Source organism: Chiloscyllium plagiosum, chromosome 7 (assembly GCF_004010195.1).
Source record: "Chiloscyllium plagiosum isolate BGI_BamShark_2017 chromosome 7, ASM401019v2, whole genome shotgun sequence".
Taxonomy (NCBI): Eukaryota; Metazoa; Chordata; class Chondrichthyes; order Orectolobiformes; family Hemiscylliidae; genus Chiloscyllium; species Chiloscyllium plagiosum.
In genome coordinates this window covers 48,750,152-48,767,993 of record NC_057716.1, presented here as the reverse complement: position 1 = coordinate 48,767,993, position 17,842 = coordinate 48,750,152, and the positions used below count along the sequence as shown (strand labels likewise).

The 17,842-nt window shown below is 39.5% G+C and overlaps 3 protein-coding genes across 4 annotated transcripts in view; 2 read left to right on the top strand and 1 right to left on the bottom strand.

Moving 5' to 3' along the window:
• Positions 1–3,783, top strand: part of metap1d (methionyl aminopeptidase type 1D (mitochondrial)) — a 175,980-nt gene extending 172,197 nt beyond the window's left edge. For both annotated transcript variants that reach the window (XM_043693641.1, XM_043693642.1), the window contains one exon: positions 3,700–3,783. The gene's annotated coding sequence lies outside the window, so the exon portion shown is untranslated. The remainder of the gene's footprint in view (positions 1–3,699) is intronic.
• dlx1a (distal-less homeobox 1a) lies at positions 27–5,520 on the top strand. The gene is made up of 3 exons (XM_043693644.1): positions 27–3,375; positions 3,700–3,899; positions 4,590–5,520. The coding sequence occupies exons 1-3, from the start codon at positions 3,066–3,068 to the stop codon at positions 4,839–4,841; spliced, it is 762 nt and encodes a 253-aa protein (XP_043549579.1). The 5' UTR covers positions 27–3,065; the 3' UTR covers positions 4,842–5,520.
• Positions 5,521–11,627: 6,107 nt separating this feature from the next.
• Positions 11,628–13,781, bottom strand: LOC122552016 (homeobox protein DLL-4-like). Its single transcript, XM_043694572.1, has 3 exons — positions 13,285–13,781; positions 12,975–13,159; positions 11,628–12,734 (listed from the first exon to the last, which is right to left on the bottom strand). Exons 1-3 carry the CDS (start codon positions 13,598–13,600, stop codon positions 12,426–12,428), a joined length of 810 nt encoding a protein of 269 aa, XP_043550507.1. The 5' UTR covers positions 13,601–13,781; the 3' UTR covers positions 11,628–12,425.
• Between the last annotated feature and the right edge of the window lie 4,061 nt (positions 13,782–17,842).

The window sequence follows — 17,842 nt, the reverse complement described above, 5'->3', positions numbered from 1 at the left end:
AGCGGTAGATTCGGAGACAGGTTTCTTCCATCTAGCTCGAGCATACTTTGAAATCCTTGCTAAGATGCAGTCATGTTCTACCTAGTCTCCAGTTTACCGCAACATTGACTTGTTATACCTGTTACACTTGTTATACCTGTAAATGGTTCTATCAGTTGTAATTCAATTAACAATTGAATTTGACAATTAACGATGAATTTGCTGTGATGTTTCAAATTATATTAATGTTAATTTAAGTAGTTTATTGTACCATTATTGAAACGTGTTTAATCAAATATGTAAGAAGGTAAGGGTTTTAATTGAGAATGCAAGTTGCGTAGCTAGGCGTTCTCTTAAGTTTGGAAAAAATCATAGCTGTGTTTTTTTGGCCTGTTGACTCTTAAACTGATATATTTACACATTTTTCCCTTCCTGTAAATAAAACTCACACTAATAAGCTTCATTGGCAGCGAGAGATGTTGAATATGCCTGCAGTACAAATATTTTTATGAACCTATCACATGAATAAATATGCATATCAATTTGTGGAGCCGCAATTTTAGTGCCTAATTGGCTTGGCCAAGGACAGACTTTCTCAAAATACAGAATAGACCTAAACAGTTGATTATAATTAAATATTTCATTCAGGGCTGGGCACTGTTTCTGCAGCTGACATGTAAATTTTCATGGTCAGTCTTTCAGTGTTTTATTGCAGTTCTCAGTCAGTGACGTTAAGTGAAGCAATGGGCTGATACGTGAAAGAGTTTTCACTTACTGTTAATGTTCGAGAAATTTATTAACAGCGGGACAGCGAACATCTGAATTCATAGAAGCTTTTGAAATTGTTGTTCAGCAGCAAGGCAATTACTTCATTGTTGCTGAGAAAGCGGTGTCATTTATTTCCGCAACCTATTCAACAAAATGCTAAAACATATTTTTCTTCAATTTGAAGAAAACATGCATTTCCTCCAAGTGTTATACTTAGGAATACGAGTTCAAATTGTTGAATTACGGCGAAGTGTGATGTACTGAAGAACAAAATGTGCCACAACTTAGGTTGTGTGTGTATTTCACCTTGAAACGGTTATTTGGATACAACAACGGGCGCGCATTATATTGTGAATTCTGTTTTGTAACAACCTTCCGAAATAGTTCCTTAATTGATTTATGCAACAGGACCTCCGTTAACTGTGTGCGGTCTGGAGAAGTAAACCTTACGTGCATCGACTTTGTTCCGTTAAAATATGGAATGACTACCGTTAGAATTACAAACCAACAGCTACTTAAATCAGGCACTGTCTCAATTATGTCAAACAAATAATTCGGTTTTGTCTCCATAGAAAAGGAGGGAAATCGTGTAAAATAAGTCATGGAAATAAAATGCTTCGAAAATGTTCAGCGCAGGTTAAAAATCGACATTTGTTATATAGAGATGACTGTGCGTTAAAATCACTTAAGCTTTAAATATTCGTTATTCCAGATGTATGCATTTGTATTATATCAGCTTTGCCTTATACTTACTGGCCGCCAGCATCTCATCAGGATTCAAATTACACCGTTTATCGCTGTGTGTGAAGTATTTAAACCCGAAAATGCATTTTAAGTACCTTTTATTCGCCCTTCAAACAAAACAGTGCAATTAATCTCCCACACTGAAGTATGCTTTCTAGATATTTTATATCATTCTCAGGTCGCATGTGAAATGCAAAAATCTCCGTGTATCATTAATATGATGCATGATTTTATTTTAAATCTGACGCCTGTACACAGACATGTCTATGCTATAGTTTGGCTCACTTGTTAACGATGAAAGGATTGGATCTTGCAATTGGTGTTAAATATATGGCTAATTATGCGTATGAAAATTAAGCCTCAGAGTTATGCTAATAGGAGCCGCCTTCAGCTGTTTATCAGAGCTCTTGAGACTGGCATTTAATCAAATGAATCAGTAACTGCTGCATATGCACGTGTGGTCTTTCACCGTATTACTTCATGATAGATGCAGTTTTGCTGCATCACAAGCGTTATCTTGTTAAATACTATTTAAGTGAGTACAACGTTCAAGAAACGTTTTAATTCTATATTAGTTGTTGCGCACATGATTTTATTTTTAATTGCGTGTCTTCGTTCGTCTTTACAATGATGGACCGGGACTAGTTCGGCCGTTTGCTAGATTGACCATTTTGCCTATGTTTTCCCCATTCGAATTTAGTTTTGAGCAAAGTAAAATCAATGGATAGGCATCTGCTATAATACATTTCAACATAGGAAACGAAAACGTTAGGTTAGTTACGGCTTCTTTATAAAAACAAAATTATACCATATTTACGTTGCCAATCTCTTTTTAAATACAATACCTGATGAACTTTATGCATTTGTATTGCTCCATAAATCCCTAACATCATGAAAGCTTTCATAGGGAGTTACTTTGTGGAGTGCAGCGATTGTTGTTAGGTTGAAGATAATGCATAAAGTTTCTTGTATACCATTTATACTGCAGAAGGGCACTCAGTTTTGAAATATTACGTGTAAAATTAACGAAAGCAACATCTTGTAGTTGTCAATACTGTCATTAAAATCATAATGTATTATTTTGGCAGCAGTGTTTTGGATATTTACAATACGGATTACGTGTATTATTGTGCAGCGGTTATGAGTCATTAAAGTCTCAGTTGAGGTCATCAAACTAGGACTTTATAATGTCTGTAATAAACCGTTTCAAAATCGTTTGATTTGAGATGTTAGCCAGAGCGTTGACTTGGAAATGCTGAGAAACTCTCTGGGCCCATCTGTCTGCACGGTTTCGGGCCCCTAGGTCCTTTTGGTTCGGCCAATCAAAACGGCACGTGGTGGAGATGGACCTATCAGCGAGTAGTATTTCTGAATATTCATCAGCTATCCAGTCAAACCTTTCAGGCGAGTTAGTGTGTATTCACAGCATCATGCCTCGACTTTGTCAACCCCAAAACTCCATTTTCTTATGAATGGAGAGTGAAAAAAATCAGATTCGCTTAAATTGGGATCCTTCTCGGCCGGTGGGAGTAGTGGAAGGAAAAGAAGTGAAGTGACAAGCTGGGAGGCGAACGATGACCATGACTACAATGTCAGAAAACCTCAACAGCCCCGTCTCAAGTAAAGCAGTTTTTATGGAGTTTGGGCCACCAAGTCAACAAATGTCGCCTCCCATGTCTCACGGACATTACTCCATGCACTGTTTACATTCCGCCGGGCACTCTCAACATGACAGCTCCTACAACACTGCTTCATCCTTCTCACGGTCTCTGGGCTACCCCTATGTCAATTCAGTGAACAACCATTCCAGTAACCCCTACATCAATTCAGTGCAATCGTACCAAAACAGCTCGAATCTGGCACACACAAGATTAGAGGACACAGGTAAGAACAACAGAATCAGTCAATTCCTGACTCATGTAAATTGCTGTAAACTACACGAGGCAGTTTATTTTTCCCCAGCTGTTTTTGACCAAGCCCGGTGAGGAAATTTGTAGAACAGAAGTTCGCATCATTCTGCCTCTGATCTTTGTAATTATTTATTGCGTAATGCTATAAACAATGCATGCAATTATGGGTAATTATACGTAAACCGTCGCTAGTAAAAATAGACAAACTTTTAACTGCTGTGTTAAATACGTTGTTATTCTGTTGTAGGTAATTATGTATTGGATTTGCACTGCTATGTCATTTTTTTGCCCTTTTTAGGAGCAGAGTCAGATAAAGGTACCGTGGTGGAAAGTGGAGAAGTCAGGTTTAATGGGAAAGGGAAAAAAATCCGCAAACCCCGAACCATTTATTCCAGTCTACAGCTGCAAGCTTTGAACAGACGGTTCCAACAAACTCAGTACCTGGCTCTGCCTGAAAGAGCCGAGCTTGCTGCTTCTCTGGGGTTGACACAGACACAGGTAACAGAGATATTAAACTAAAATGCAAAGCACCTCTGTTCGTTACATCGAATCAAACACACTACCGAGCAAAACCAGGTATTCGGTAACATAAACCCTGGCAACTACACTTTAACGCAGAGTTCACAAGAAGTATAAGCCAAAACAGCAAATGTGTGCGTTACCAGACATAAATCCAAGTATTTGGTCACACCAGTGGGAGTTTGAAGCGTTGCAGTAAAATGCAACTCCAATCCATAAAATGACACAGACATGACGGGACGATTCACATGCACGCACCAACAACCTGCTCATTTAAAAGGCATGCAGTATGGATCGTATATCTTACACCAAATTGTTTGGGAAACAATTTCAACAAGTCACCACAAGAAATACGTCATGTTGCTCAAATTATAACATTATAATTGCCTTCTGTTTTCTGAATCGTTGTCCCCGCCTAGAAGAACCCATCAGTGTGGCTGACTATGACTGCTTGGTAAAAGGGATTTATTTTTTAATAATTTAGGATTATTTGAGGTTACAAGACATGGGAAAGCATATGCTCGCCGCCTCTAATTATAACCTTTCAAAAGTTAGTTTACTATTTAACTTCTTGAATTAGGCTGTTTATAAATGTGGATTTATTGAAAGTCTTGACCCTTATATTCTTTAAAGTCTTAATGCTTAAAACATGTCTGTTATATTATGCAGGTAAAGATTTGGTTCCAGAACAAGCGTTCTAAGTTTAAAAAGCTGATGAAACAGGGTAATGGTGCATTAGAGAACAGCGCCCTTGCTAATGGTAGGGGCCTATCCGGATCCTCCCCTCCAGTTCCACCCGTCTGGAACCCCTCATCTGCCGGCAAGAGCTCCACAGGGACCCCGGGAAACTACATCCCTAGCTACACATCGTGGTACCCTCCAGCGCACCAGGAATCTATGCAGCAGCCCCAACTGATGTAAGATAACCACCCTCGCCCTGTTTAAGCAAGGACAATAATCCAAGAAAGCAATTTCTGAAGTGCACCATGCCCTTAGCACAGATGTGATGCGGAGCGAGTTCCCAATTCTGCCAGCTGACAGCTCGGCGAAATCTCTCTCAGATCCCGGTTAGAACAGACCGCTAGCACCAAGACTCTGTGGCGTAATCCCTGGGACAGTTAAAAAGCCTTTGTTACAAATTCCTTGTATGCATCCTACTCCAAAAGAGGCAGGCTTTGTATCCCCCATTAGGATTTTGCGTCTGTAATCTGAAGACTGGTTTACACAGCGCAGAATTCACGACAGCAGCAAGTTCTTACTGCACGCGGTCACGGTTTTTGTACATATTATTTAAATATGTTGCACAGATTTAGCGGTTTTTTTGTTTTGTGTGGAGTGTACATGATACATTGTGAAATGGGATCTTAATATTTACCTGTGAAATGCAAATGTGATGCTAAAAACACTGTGTCTAGCGTTCTAAATGTAAAGGTTTAGTTTTATATTGACAATGTTAACTTATTGCTTTGTATCTTTGAATCTTTGTAAATATATTATAAAGTCCATTCAAGGCAGTAAAATATGATTTTAAATAGCAGCTGTTACATTATGAAAGTCTCAGTGTGCTCATTCCAGGTTCATTAATACCGAACTGCAAAAAGGCATTCATTATTATCACACTGATTGCAAACTCCATCTTCTCCGCTTGCATATTACAATAACTGGACAAAGTGATCAAACTTCACCCCCAGTCTGTGAATATCCGGGCAATTGAATGAAGTTTCCAAATTCTTTATCAGACGCTAGCAACTCGCATTTTTATATTTAAAGGCCAAGTGGGTTATCCTAAAGTTACTTTCTGATTTTTTACCTCGTGTGTAGTTTCATTTTAGATAACTTGCTTGATAACCTAAATGAAGAGGTCTAAGCTATTATGCTTCCAAATAGTATAATTTCGCTTTGTATCTGACCACCCCTACTGCTCCTGATGTGGGGCCGGATTATGTTGTTACAGTCAAACGTTAGTTTCAGTGTTGCGTCTAGGCTATTCTACTTTAGATTGGACGCAATTATTTTTGCAGCAATTAAAGCACTTACTGCTTTTCAGACTTGTCTATCGCTCTCATGCGCTCTTTTATATATTTCTTGAGGCACAGTAAATCTCTTTTTCAGCATTGAATGACAGGAAGCCACTACTGTGTTAACTAAATAATGGTAAGAGAAGCAGGTGCTGCAGGGAAAAAAAAACCCTGCGGTTTGTTCAGAGTAGTTAAAAGCGCTGTTATTCCTGCGAGGAACAAATTGGAAACTTCAAAGGAACTGTTATTTGGGAGATGATGGGCTAACTGCGCTTTTTCAGCAACCTGTCCCCGATTCGCTATCATCTTTGGGGAATTCGAAAAACATCAATATCACCAAAACTTGTGACCTTTGAGAAGTCATTCAATCAGACTATGTCTCCATTAATCTTCTAACCCAATTATTTCCAGATATGTAGCTACTTCTATTAGTATGTGCCTCTGTACACACAGTATGCGCTTATCGCCTACGTACACGTGAGCCAATTGTCCCAGACCACAACTAGCTCGAGCCCAAATTCTCTGGAAATATAATGAAGCAGTGACACTGTACAAAGTAAACATGTACATGAATTTGTAGAGATTGCACGACGTTTTGATTTTTTTCTAAGAATAATGTACGGGTTCAAATAAGCTTTGCGACAGCATTTTGCTGGTGAATCCTAATGCATACTCACATGGATTGAAGCGGAACTCGTTACACTTGGCAATCTTACCTGTTTTATTTACAATAAATTGATCAGCGCTTTGGTTGAGAATGTTCTAGAAATTAAAAGGCATAGAGATAAATCTAATGTCCAAGTTTACCAATGATATCTTTGGGAAAGCTAAGATCCGCAAAGTGAGGTACGTAACATTTTGTTCAAAACTTTGCTGAAAACAAGCGAACAACGAATGAATGTATTCTGCCAAGAGCCCCAAATGCGCATACAGCTGCTTCGAAGAGGCTCGGCATTATTGCACTGTATTCTCTACTTGATTACAAGCCGAGGCCATCAAACGGACTATAATTACAGTAATTTTGGGTTTATTTATTCTAATGTAGTTTCGTATCATTGGGGTAATTATGGGCAATTTTTTCGCCCGGGGAATCTTTGCATTAACAAAAGAGCTAGCAGTGAAAGCCAAATTTGAACAGCATTGAAAAAGAAGCACTAAACTAAAATAGGTGTACTTCCATCTTTGAAATTCCGAACTACGTTTGTCATGAGGTCTGCAAATTGCATGCAGGTGTATAGCATTGTCAATAGGAAACTCTTCAAAATGACTAAGACACAATGTTGGAGTAATGAAGGTGAGAATAAAAGGAATTGCCCAACGAGGGCTCTCTCTTCTCGCCCAATGATCTTCTACCTACAGTACCTTGCTTTAACATTTAATGACTAATGTCATAGAGATGGCAATCTCATTGCAAAAACAGGCAGATAAACATTACGCAACACACTGTTTAAAAGTAACCGATGTGTTACTGACATGTATTTATAATTTACGCAACTAGAAACCTTAGATCTATCCTAAGTTTTAATTTGTTTTCATTATTCATATTTAGAATTTTTAAGACATTTTTAAATAGTTTGGTTTCTTTTTCGGTCCCGGGAGGGGAAAATCCCTTAACCACCTATAGAAAATTCCAATAAGCATGTTCCATTTTTCAACGGATAGCAATGTATCCAAAAGGTATACTTGTGGTACCATTCAGCATTAAATATTATATCAGTTCACATTATTGTATTCTTCCCAAAATTTTAGCGTGTTAGAGATACATGTTCGTTCTATATAAACCATACATGCAGCAAGACGGAGAAGACGGCTGCTCCGTAACAATTAGGGATTATCAAAATAAACAGGAATTGTTCAAAATTATGAGTTAAATTGCAAGAAATTCTCTTGTAGAGTCGAGTGTTTAACACTAAATGCTCCAATTAGTATCCTCCAGAATCGTTGTTTTAGTTAGTGGATAGAAATCTTTATCGGAGGAAAAGTAAATAAATCAGCGCCTTCGTTCGTTTCTCAAACGATTGGCAGTATTTAGTAATGCTAAATATCTTAATAAAATGACGGAGTTGCATACTGTCGCAACACTTAGTTTTCGATTTGCCACGGACCGCATTCGACCAGAATTGGTCTCAATACAAGAATATAATTTTTCAGTGAGCCCACCTGTTTAGAACAGTCCAGTTCACTGTAAGGACCACACTTTTTGCATGCTGTTTAAACGTACTGACTAGAAATAGTAGGTTGTACCCTTACCTTGATCTTTTCAAACAACCTGGTCGGTTTTTACTAAGTCATGATATCAGGTTTTGCTATTAGGTTAAGAAAAAAACACCTCGAGTGCGTGCATTTCTGCCAGTAGATCCATTAAAGCCTCCACTAAACGACTCAAAAATCAGGACGCGGTTGCAGAATATGACTGCATTTCTGCTATAGCCTCTGTCTTTATAGCTGATGAAAAAATTGCAGATTATTAGCATAAATGTTTACTCTTCATTACGCTGATGACATTCTGCTCTCGAGAACTTGGTAATCTTTCGAAATTATGAGCAATTTTTAAAAAAAAAATTTAGAGGAGAGCGTTTACCATGCAATTCAAGCTATTCTGCGTAGGCTCCAAACGGATATAATTATCGAGGAGTCAAGATGTTATGCTAAAACTATGCATTGATATTCCCATTTATTATGTACATACAACTTTGACAATGTTGATGCTTGAAATAGCAGGAAATTGTCTTGCGCAAAAATTACAGTCCATATTAGGACATCTGAAATTGCGAAGAATTATATAGTAATTGCAGGCTTTCAGCTCTGAGACCCAGAAAGCTCAAACTCAAGCGAATGTGGATAAAATTGCAGTTGTGTTTCGGTGCAAAGTTTAGGGAGGAAATTCTAAAATGTTCTAAATTGACTATCCAGGATTCCGGAAGTGACTATACCACATGACATAAAGATTGAGGGCGCGCCTGTATTGAAGAACTATTTGAACTTCTTGTAATATTTCTTTCCCACTCATCAACGGAAACCCCCCACACACAAATCTATAGATAGGCATAGATTTGTCAGCTATCAAAAAGGGGTCGGACTGTCTGGCAGTGCGGATATCCCTAGTTATACTATCCCAGGGGTATTCTTGTAAGAGTCTCAACGTGACAGCCCGGGGGAAGGAACATCTTGTAATGCAGTAATTACTAATTTAAAAAAAAGACAGCCTTATTTCTCAAAAACGGTTCTACTTTTAGTAGTCATTGGTTGCCTTGTCGGGTTAGAAATTTCGCAGATTTTCAATACAACGGAACTGATAATCAACTCGTACAAAATATAAAAGACGCATTCAGTTGATGGTTTCTGGAACGGACTGATGGTCTTACCTTATCATTGTTGATAAGATCTACATCATGGGCACGACAACCTCATCACTCTATACAAGGTCCATTTAGCAAATCATTTTTACGTTTTCGGTTGCAATGGCAAACCGAATACCTCCAAGGAATTGTATTTCCCTGTTTATGCAAAAAAGGCAGAGCCCATTCCATCACTTATAAATAATTGTTAATTTCATTGTGCAGCAACCCTTCTCACGGAAAGTATTTGAGAAACATTAATGTAGTTTTCACATCTGAAGGCAGAAGTATTACCGGGGGCTTCTGAACAGGCTACTCTAAAAGAAAGAAATCCTTCCCGGTGTTGTACAAAGTGCAAATTCGAAAGAGTGTGATGTTAACTAATACTCCTGCCCTGACTCTCGTCCCACATTTGAGCTTTGCTAGTTTAAAGACATGATTGCTAATTAGCCGAACACAGTTTTAATTCCACCGATTTATCTTTCTAATAGAAATGATCCTGTTTCTTAATTAAAACGCAGACGTCTCGATTATATCCATATGCGTTAAACCAAACAGGAAATTATATTAAGTGAACGTAAACACCATTCAGGAGATCCTTTTCATCAGTTACTTTATTTCTATGTTATCTGGTCCACTAAATGGTAATCGAAAAGAATATTCTAAGAATTATATTTTAAGTCACAGTAGAGACCCTCTTAAGAAATCCGCTTAAATCAATTTAGTATAATTTAAACCGAAACCGCTGTATTTACTAGTATCACGGATTAGTTAAAAATTATTTGTCTAATCCGTCTGGATTTCCCAGCATCCAGACACCGGTCCTAGTTATTGTTGTGCTTTATTATTGAAAGAAGATACCGTTTATGGGTTGTGGAGAAATGGAAAATGCATTAGCCCGTCTGCTCACAAATGTTTGGAGATTCCACAATGAAACATGATTGACGCCGGAAAACTCAATATTTCATCATCGAACATCTAGGATTCCTCTCTGCTCGAATTATGACGGGTTAACCTTGATATCAAGATGCTAAATATCCTGGTGATTCGCAAACTGTACAACTTTGTTACACAAGCGATCATTTTAATCTAGGTATTTGTCGCACAGATTTACTTTACAGCGTGTGACCATGATTTAGTTTCTTTCCAGCCCGTGTCGTGTACATTGTTTCAATGTTGTACATGATGGTTTCAAACTCCCATGAAAATGACAGCCCCTATTTCAGGCAGTGTGCCGCCAATCAGATTGATTCAATGGGGTTATGATCAATTGCAACAAGAATATATATTGCGATATTGTTTGAATATTTGCGGCTATCCTTTTTTTCGCGTGTTCTGATAGATGTAAATATCTGAGAATCGTTTTTATTCCCCAACAGGAAAACCACTCAAAAAGACAAGGCTCCAACTGGATCAGAGAGGTCTGTTTCTGTGCTTTCACTGTTACTGCACTTACAAGTGGCTTGCTTGGGGCGATTGCAGCCGGTTTGTGCCTCTCGTGGTTAATAAAAAATCTACAGAGAGGAGCTCTGTCTCCAGTTTGTCTAGTTGCTCCTGAGCCAAACTTGCCTTTCTAAACTCAAACGCCAAGGCGCTTTGCGTGCCTCTAACAACTAGTCGAAGCATTTCGCCCGAGGCAAAAGAATCGGGTCTGTTAATCACCCGCTGCATGCAAGTCCCGAGAACAGAAAAGTTGTCTTGTTAACAAAAGTCCAGAGGGCGAAATCTTTTTTAACTACTTTGTCATTCATTTAATTTCAGTGACAATGTCAAGTCTTCTTCATGAATCTTTGAAGTAATGATTACATACATAAATTATTCAGTCTGGGCTGAGTCGAAAAGTTGCTCCCAGCGGGCGGCAAGTTGGAACTGAAATGTGAAAACAATAAGCCATCCAATCATATAGTATTTCTGAATGTTGTTGTTTTGTCTAAGTCTTTGTTTTGTGATGGCCCAGGAATAAGAGCAGTAACAGTGACGGTAATTAGCACAACTCTCGCAGGCTGTTACCATCAACATTCCCCACAGTACATATCTAAAATGCTCAGAATACGACTTACATGGCACTATTAGAGAATTAATACTCTTTCCATAACAGGCCATTATTCTACATCCAATCGGGTCGCCAATGGTTATGTCGGAGGGAATATTTATGAGAGGAATGGACCCGGCGCCAGCTCTCCGGAAGGTAGAGCAGCTTATAATGTGACAACATGGAGCTGATTGATTCATGTCTGCGCGAAGGCTTTGCCGCCGGGACGCATACACATCTTTAATCTACAAAAAAGTATCCAGTTGTAACAATCCTCTGTTCTGGCGCCTGTACATTACCTAATTACACCCTGCTAAACTACAGCGCTGTTCGCCTTGTCCAAACTGCAGTATCCTAGCTGGTAAACACTTGGATATTACTGCAGTACAATCTGGTCGCGTACCTCTGGTCATTACCGGCCGGTTTCCTTAGACATTTCAATGAAGCACTCAACTAAAACCAAATGAGAACATTTTTAATTTAAAAATGGCTTTAGTCAAAAGTTTATAATTAAACTAGCGACATAGAAATAAACAATTAAACAATATTTATTTAAATAATATATTTCTTTTCATAAAAAGCAACACTGTAAAGAAGTTGTTTTATAGAATAAATAAAGAAAATAGTTATGTTTCCAAATCTATGACTTGTGGAAAATCAGTAGCACAATTTAACTCATTGTCCAAAAGACTTTAAACGTAGGATTGAACCAACAGATACATTTCTATAGTACAGTAATTCAGACATCATTGGCGCAGCTACATAAGGAACACAAGAATATCATGGTTATATCACAACAAATAATCCAATAGATGCACATTCGTATTCGGGTCGTTCTGCACGAAAGGATATTTACAGATTATGTTCGATCGTCTACACAGCGAATTTTATTAATGACGAGAGGCATTGTAACAGCACTTAGCTGTCTGCAGTTCATAAATACCACACAGTTCCTTTGAAAACATAGAAAATGAGGTCATTTGCAAAGGCACCAGTTAATACAAATGTTATAAAGGATGGTACTGTAGTAATTTGTTTGAAACACTTGAACATTCCCTGTCATAGGAAGTCTTTCGGCAGTCTGTCATTTGAGTAGATAATGAGCGGGCTGCAGTTTTCAGTATATTGCCCCTGGGTTGATAGTGGGCTGATGCTGAAGAATTGGAGTTGACTGAAAATGTGAAGCACTATTTGAACCAGGATACCAGGTGTAGTTTCCTATGAAAGCGGCGGCCGGGCCGCTGTTCTGTGTAATGGCTGAGTTGTTGTTGACTCTCTGGTGCGGAGAATAATCCCATGCTATCGAGGATGGAGGAGAGCTGCGAGGAGGAGTCTCGCCGGCACTTAGATTCTGCTCTTTTGACATTTCTCCGTTTTTCCACATTTTCTTAAATTTTGACCGGCGGTTCTGAAACCAGATTTTTACCTAAGTTTCGGAAATGAAATGTCAGAAAAAGTTTGTTGTACATTTAGTTTGCTACAGACGTTTGCTAATTTAGTATAGCCCGAAACAAAGTGTTTTAACAAGTAAGAAACTAAAAGAAGGTCGGCACGCCAACTCTGATTAAGATTTGACGCATAAATTCAAGTAAAAATTTTCTTATAAGAAGCAGCCATAAAAATAAAAACACGCTCTATTGCTCGCCTTCATATTGTCTAGTCTTACCTGAGTTTGGGTAAGGCCCATGGAAGCAGCCAGCTCAGCCCTTTCTGGCAAAGCCAAGTACTGCGTCTTCTGAAAACGCCTCTGTAAAGCTGCTAGCTGAAAACTGGAATAAATAGTTCTAGGTTTTCTAACTTTCTTTGGTTTCCCGTTTACTATCCTGATTTCAGGCTCGCACTCTTCTTTCTCTGAAAACAACAACAAACATCGATTTTTCGACAACAGAAACAATTATAAGTCAGGAAAATAGACACACGCCCACATAAGTCGGCATTGTGTAAATGAAGAGCATCTTCACATGCTCCCAACTCACCGACATCGGTATTTGCAGGCGAATTACTTGAACCATAGGGGCTGTAGGAATTGTAACAATTTGTATAACTAATTTCGTAGGATTTGGCACTGTACGAAATGTTGTTCATGTTACCAACATGGAACTGATAGGAGTTCAGTTGTCCATAAGGTGCCCCGGCGCAGGGGCCGTGCTGTTGCCCATTGTAATAGTTACTGTCAGTTGCAGTAGAGACTGGCAAATTTGGAGACTCCTGTGACTTGTGCATGGTGTGATAACTCGAGGTAATTTGGTTCGAATGCATATCTGCAGCAAGGCTGTCAAACACTCCGGTCATTGTTCTACAAAAACAAAACACAAAAGTAGCAAGTATCAGCTCAGAAAGACGTCGGTGCTGATGTGGAAAGCATGTTGTTGTGGGATTGTAGTGAGGAGCTGCTGCACCCCCCCTTCCTGCTGCACCGCACCGCCTCGCGACCACTGCCACTGCAGCTTCGCTCCTCGCCAATTGTCTGCCAGCTTCAAGCGCCCAGCATTAAAGCCGCCTCACGTGAGCCTGTCGTCACGTTGCTAAGCGGCAGCCAATGAGCAGGCTAGGTTGTGCCGGGGGACGGTGGCCTGCTTGGTGGTGCTCGGAGGAACTGGCGCGAAGCTGCAGGAGGCTGGCGCTCGGAGAGCAGTGTGGGCCAGGCCGCAGCCAGCATTTCTCCAGGGAATCACAATGACCGCCTTTGTCCTCCCGCAGCCCTTCTCCTCCACCATGTGTCTTGTTCTGTCTTGAAAGCATACGCATTATTCCGTCCCCTGTGCTGCTACGACTCACCAGATGGTTTTGAAAACTTCGAGCAAAAATTTATTGATGAATTGAATTTCATATCGTTTATGAAGTCGACGTCGAGATGGTTCAAACAACGAAGTGAAGCTGGGAAAAATCTTTCTGCCCATCGTGTCTCTGTTGTAGGAAGTAAAAATTGCATGGCCTAATCTCATTATCACCTCTTTGCACATAGTCCGAAAAACAGATATTTCAAGCGAATAGCCAAATATTTTTAAAAGTGATGTGTATTTCTGTCTCCACCATCGCTTCAGACAGTTACAGACTGTCATCACCCTCTGGATGAAACTAATTTTGCTAAAATCCCCAATAATTCTTAAAAAAATATTTTCAATCAATGTATCTTAGTTTTGACTCATGTGGTAGGGACTATGCACTACCTATCCATCTTTTCTGGATCCCTCATAATTCACACAATTAAAATCCCTTTTTGGCCTCTGCTCCCAAAGAAAACAATGCCAGTCTCTCCAATCTTTCACCTTCGTTAAAATTCCCAATTTCTCACAACGTCTTCGTAAATCTCTTTTGTACTCAGTCCATTTGAATCACAGCCTTCTTGACATGGTAACCAGAACTGTATGTGTCGAGTACAGTTTTCACATAACCTTCTTGCTGTTAAATGCTATCCCATGCTTAAAGTAAAGTATCGCAGTGAGTGTTTTAGCCATCTTACTTTCATGTCCTGGTACCTGATGGGATCTGTGGGCACATACTCAAGATCCCTCTGTTCTCTCCACACCTCTCAGGATCTTACCATTTATTGTTCATTCCCTTCATTCCAAATGTATCACCTCATATGATTTGCTGCTTTCCTGTCCACTTGACCAATCAACCGATGTTTTCTTGGTATGTACATTTTCCCGTCTATATTAAAACATAGACACTGGTCACATCAACTGTAAACTTCTAAACCATGCCCCTTATATTTCAGTCTAAATCCTTGAAACATATCATGGAAAGTATGAGACTTAGTACTGAACCCTGCACAACCCACTGAAAACAGGCTTCCAAACACAAAATACTAATTAATCTTTACCCTTCCTGCCACAATTAATTTTAGATCCATCTTACCATTTTCCCTTGAACTTCATAGATTTTTCTGTGTTGATCAGTTTGCCTTGTCAAAGTTGCATACTGCTGGAACATATTTGAATAAGAACTGTGTGGGACCTTGTCAAAAATTGGACAAAATCCATGAAGACATCATCAAATATGTTTTCCTCATTGACTCTCCTTGTTAACTCTTCAAAAAATCTAATCAAATTAATCAAACATGACCATCTCCCCCTTAATAGATTCACGCTGACTGTCCTTGGTTAATCATTGCCTTTCTAAATGATGATTTAGAGTATTCCACAGCATATTTTTAAAAATAATTTGCCATCATCAAGATTCAGCTGTCTGGTCTGTAATTGCACAATCTATCCCTTTCTTCTTTTTTACACATTTTTTAACATATATTTTTCTGCATGAACATTCAGGCAAAGATCAGATTATGTAGTGACTACTGTGCTGGAAATTTGAAATAACACACACGAAAGAAATAAATGCTGGAAGTACTCAGGCAGGAGAGATGTACTCAATTCAAATTCTGGTCAATGACCTTCGGTCAGAACTATGGAATGTTAAAAAGATGGAACTGGTTTCAAACACTAATAGAGGTTGGAAAGTGGAAGAAAGGGAAAGAGAATAAAAGGAATGTCTCTGATAGAGTGTAAGGCAGAACAATTTAAACATGATAATGTGCAAGTCAAAGGGATATGTTGAAAGGACTAGTAACCAGTTGAAATATGGATATAAATGGGAAAAAGAATTTTTACAATAACTGCTGTCTGAAAACATTGGCACAGAGATTGTGATCTGAAAGTGCAGAACTCAATGTTCTGAAGGCTGTAACATATTTCAACTGGAGTTGAGATATTGTTCCTCTAGTTTACAAGGAACCTCATTGGAACAGGCTGGGGAAGTGATAAACAGAGAGGTCAGAGAGTGGAAATGATGCAGAGTTGGAAATGTTCTCCAAAGTTATCACCCAATATGTTCTGGCCTCCTTGCTGTAGAAGGCAATTTATCATAATGATTCAAGAGCAAGCATCTCATCATTGTGCTACTAACTTGAGCGAGGTACACACATTCCTGCTTCAACTGGAAGATGTGTTCAGTGTCCCAGTCAGACGGTAGGAGGTAGCAGGAAGATTCTGCATCTCTCCTGATTGCATGGTAAGGTGCCATGGAACATGCTTTCCACAGATTACTAAATGACTAGATGTGTGAAGCCTGGTCCCATTCAGATCATCTCCTTCACTTCCTTTCATCACTTCGTGACAACTGGATGAATGTTGGCTCCTGTTCTTCCAATTTCCACCTTTCCCTTTTTGTGGTTCATCTCTGACTCAATCCTTAGCTTTCAATTGCTGTACCCCAAATTCTGTGGATCAATATCCTCAGTAAGTGAATTGCCTCTTGCAGCTACTTTGACCACACTTCCTCCCAAACTCACTCTCTGGAAGGACTATATTCCATTCTCTAAACGTCTCTGTTTCTGTTGAAGAAACCTTCCAGAACAGCTTGAAACATATCATGTCTTCCCAATTGTCATCCGTTTTCCTGAAATGAGGATTCCCATCCACCATAAGCGACAGCGTCCTTGTTCAGTGTGATTTATTTCCTGCACTTTTTCCCTCATTTACTCCCGCCCTCACTCCTGTCTCATCTGTCTTCCCTTTCACTTCACCAGGGCACCACATTCAGCCTCTGCTATTCCAACCACCTCCATCATGGTGCCATGCCTTCCTCTTCCCTTCGTGCATTCCAAAGGGATTGTTCCCTCTCTGACAAAGGATTCACTCTTCAACTATCCTCTTTCCAAGCAAGATCATGAGAGTTAAACCTGTGCCTCACCCAGTCTACAGTGATTGCTTCCGTGGATACGTTAGAGCCTGGGTGTCTCTGGACAAGAAACACGCGGTGTCCACCAACTCCCTTGAGCTGTTCAGGGAGAGGTGGGCACTGCAGGGAATGGAGTGTTTTATTTCCCCCTCCAACCCTATTTTGATTTGATCTCTGCCCTCCCTTCAGTTTTTGATCACGCAGCATTGCCATTTGATGTCACTGGCCACTCTGGTGTTTCCTTTCTTCCGGGTGGTGGAAACTGAATGAGGATTTATGCACTCGTTGTTCTTCACTGTGTCCTTCACTTACACACACACGACGTGGGTGCTGGGGGAAAATAAGCACTACCGCCTAAAGTGGTAGTGTTGGGAGAATGTGGAAGATAACAAGAAACAGTGATTGCCTGCTATGTTTTATTTCATTCACTAATTGCAACATTGAGGAGATCAAATGCAGATTGGGAAACCACTTTGCTGCTTCCATGTGTGACGGGAAGCTTTCGAGAGCCTGTCAATTTGATGTTCGAACTTGCTCCACACTGTCTTCTCTGACCTTGACAGTTTCTCTCTTCACAAATTCTGCAGGGCAGTATTTCCAGCATTTGCTGTTTGGAGTTTTTATAAGAAAGCGACTTTGTATTGCAGTGAGTACCCAGATCTTGCTCTATCGCACTTTTCGTACGGTACTTATAAACAAGTAAACTGATAGTTCCACACAGTTTACAGACAATTCACAATACACGGTTAAGCAACTCTACATCGTTTGATTGGGTTGGTAAAATGGTTCTTGAATGCTTTTATCTGCAACATTTGCAATGTTTAGTATGTCAGCAAAACAAGTTACAGGTGCTAT

Coding starts and splice junctions, on each gene's coding strand:
- dlx1a (XM_043693644.1), top strand. CDS start 3,066: ATGACCATGACTACAATGTCAGAAAACCTCAACAGCCCCGTCTCAAGT. Junction 3,376..3,699: donor CACAAGATTAGAGGACACAG/GTAAGAACAACA, acceptor TGCCCTTTTTAG/GAGCAGAGTCAGATAAAGGT. Junction 3,900..4,589: donor TGGGGTTGACACAGACACAG/GTAACAGAGATA, acceptor TATATTATGCAG/GTAAAGATTTGGTTCCAGAA.
- LOC122552016 (XM_043694572.1), bottom strand. CDS start 13,600: ATGACCGGAGTGTTTGACAGCCTTGCTGCAGATATGCATTCGAACCAA. Junction 13,160..13,284: donor GCCTGCAAATACCGATGTCG/GTGAGTTGGGAG, acceptor TGTTGTTTTCAG/AGAAAGAAGAGTGCGAGCCT. Junction 12,735..12,974: donor TGGGCCTTACCCAAACTCAG/GTAAGACTAGAC, acceptor TCCGAAACTTAG/GTAAAAATCTGGTTTCAGAA.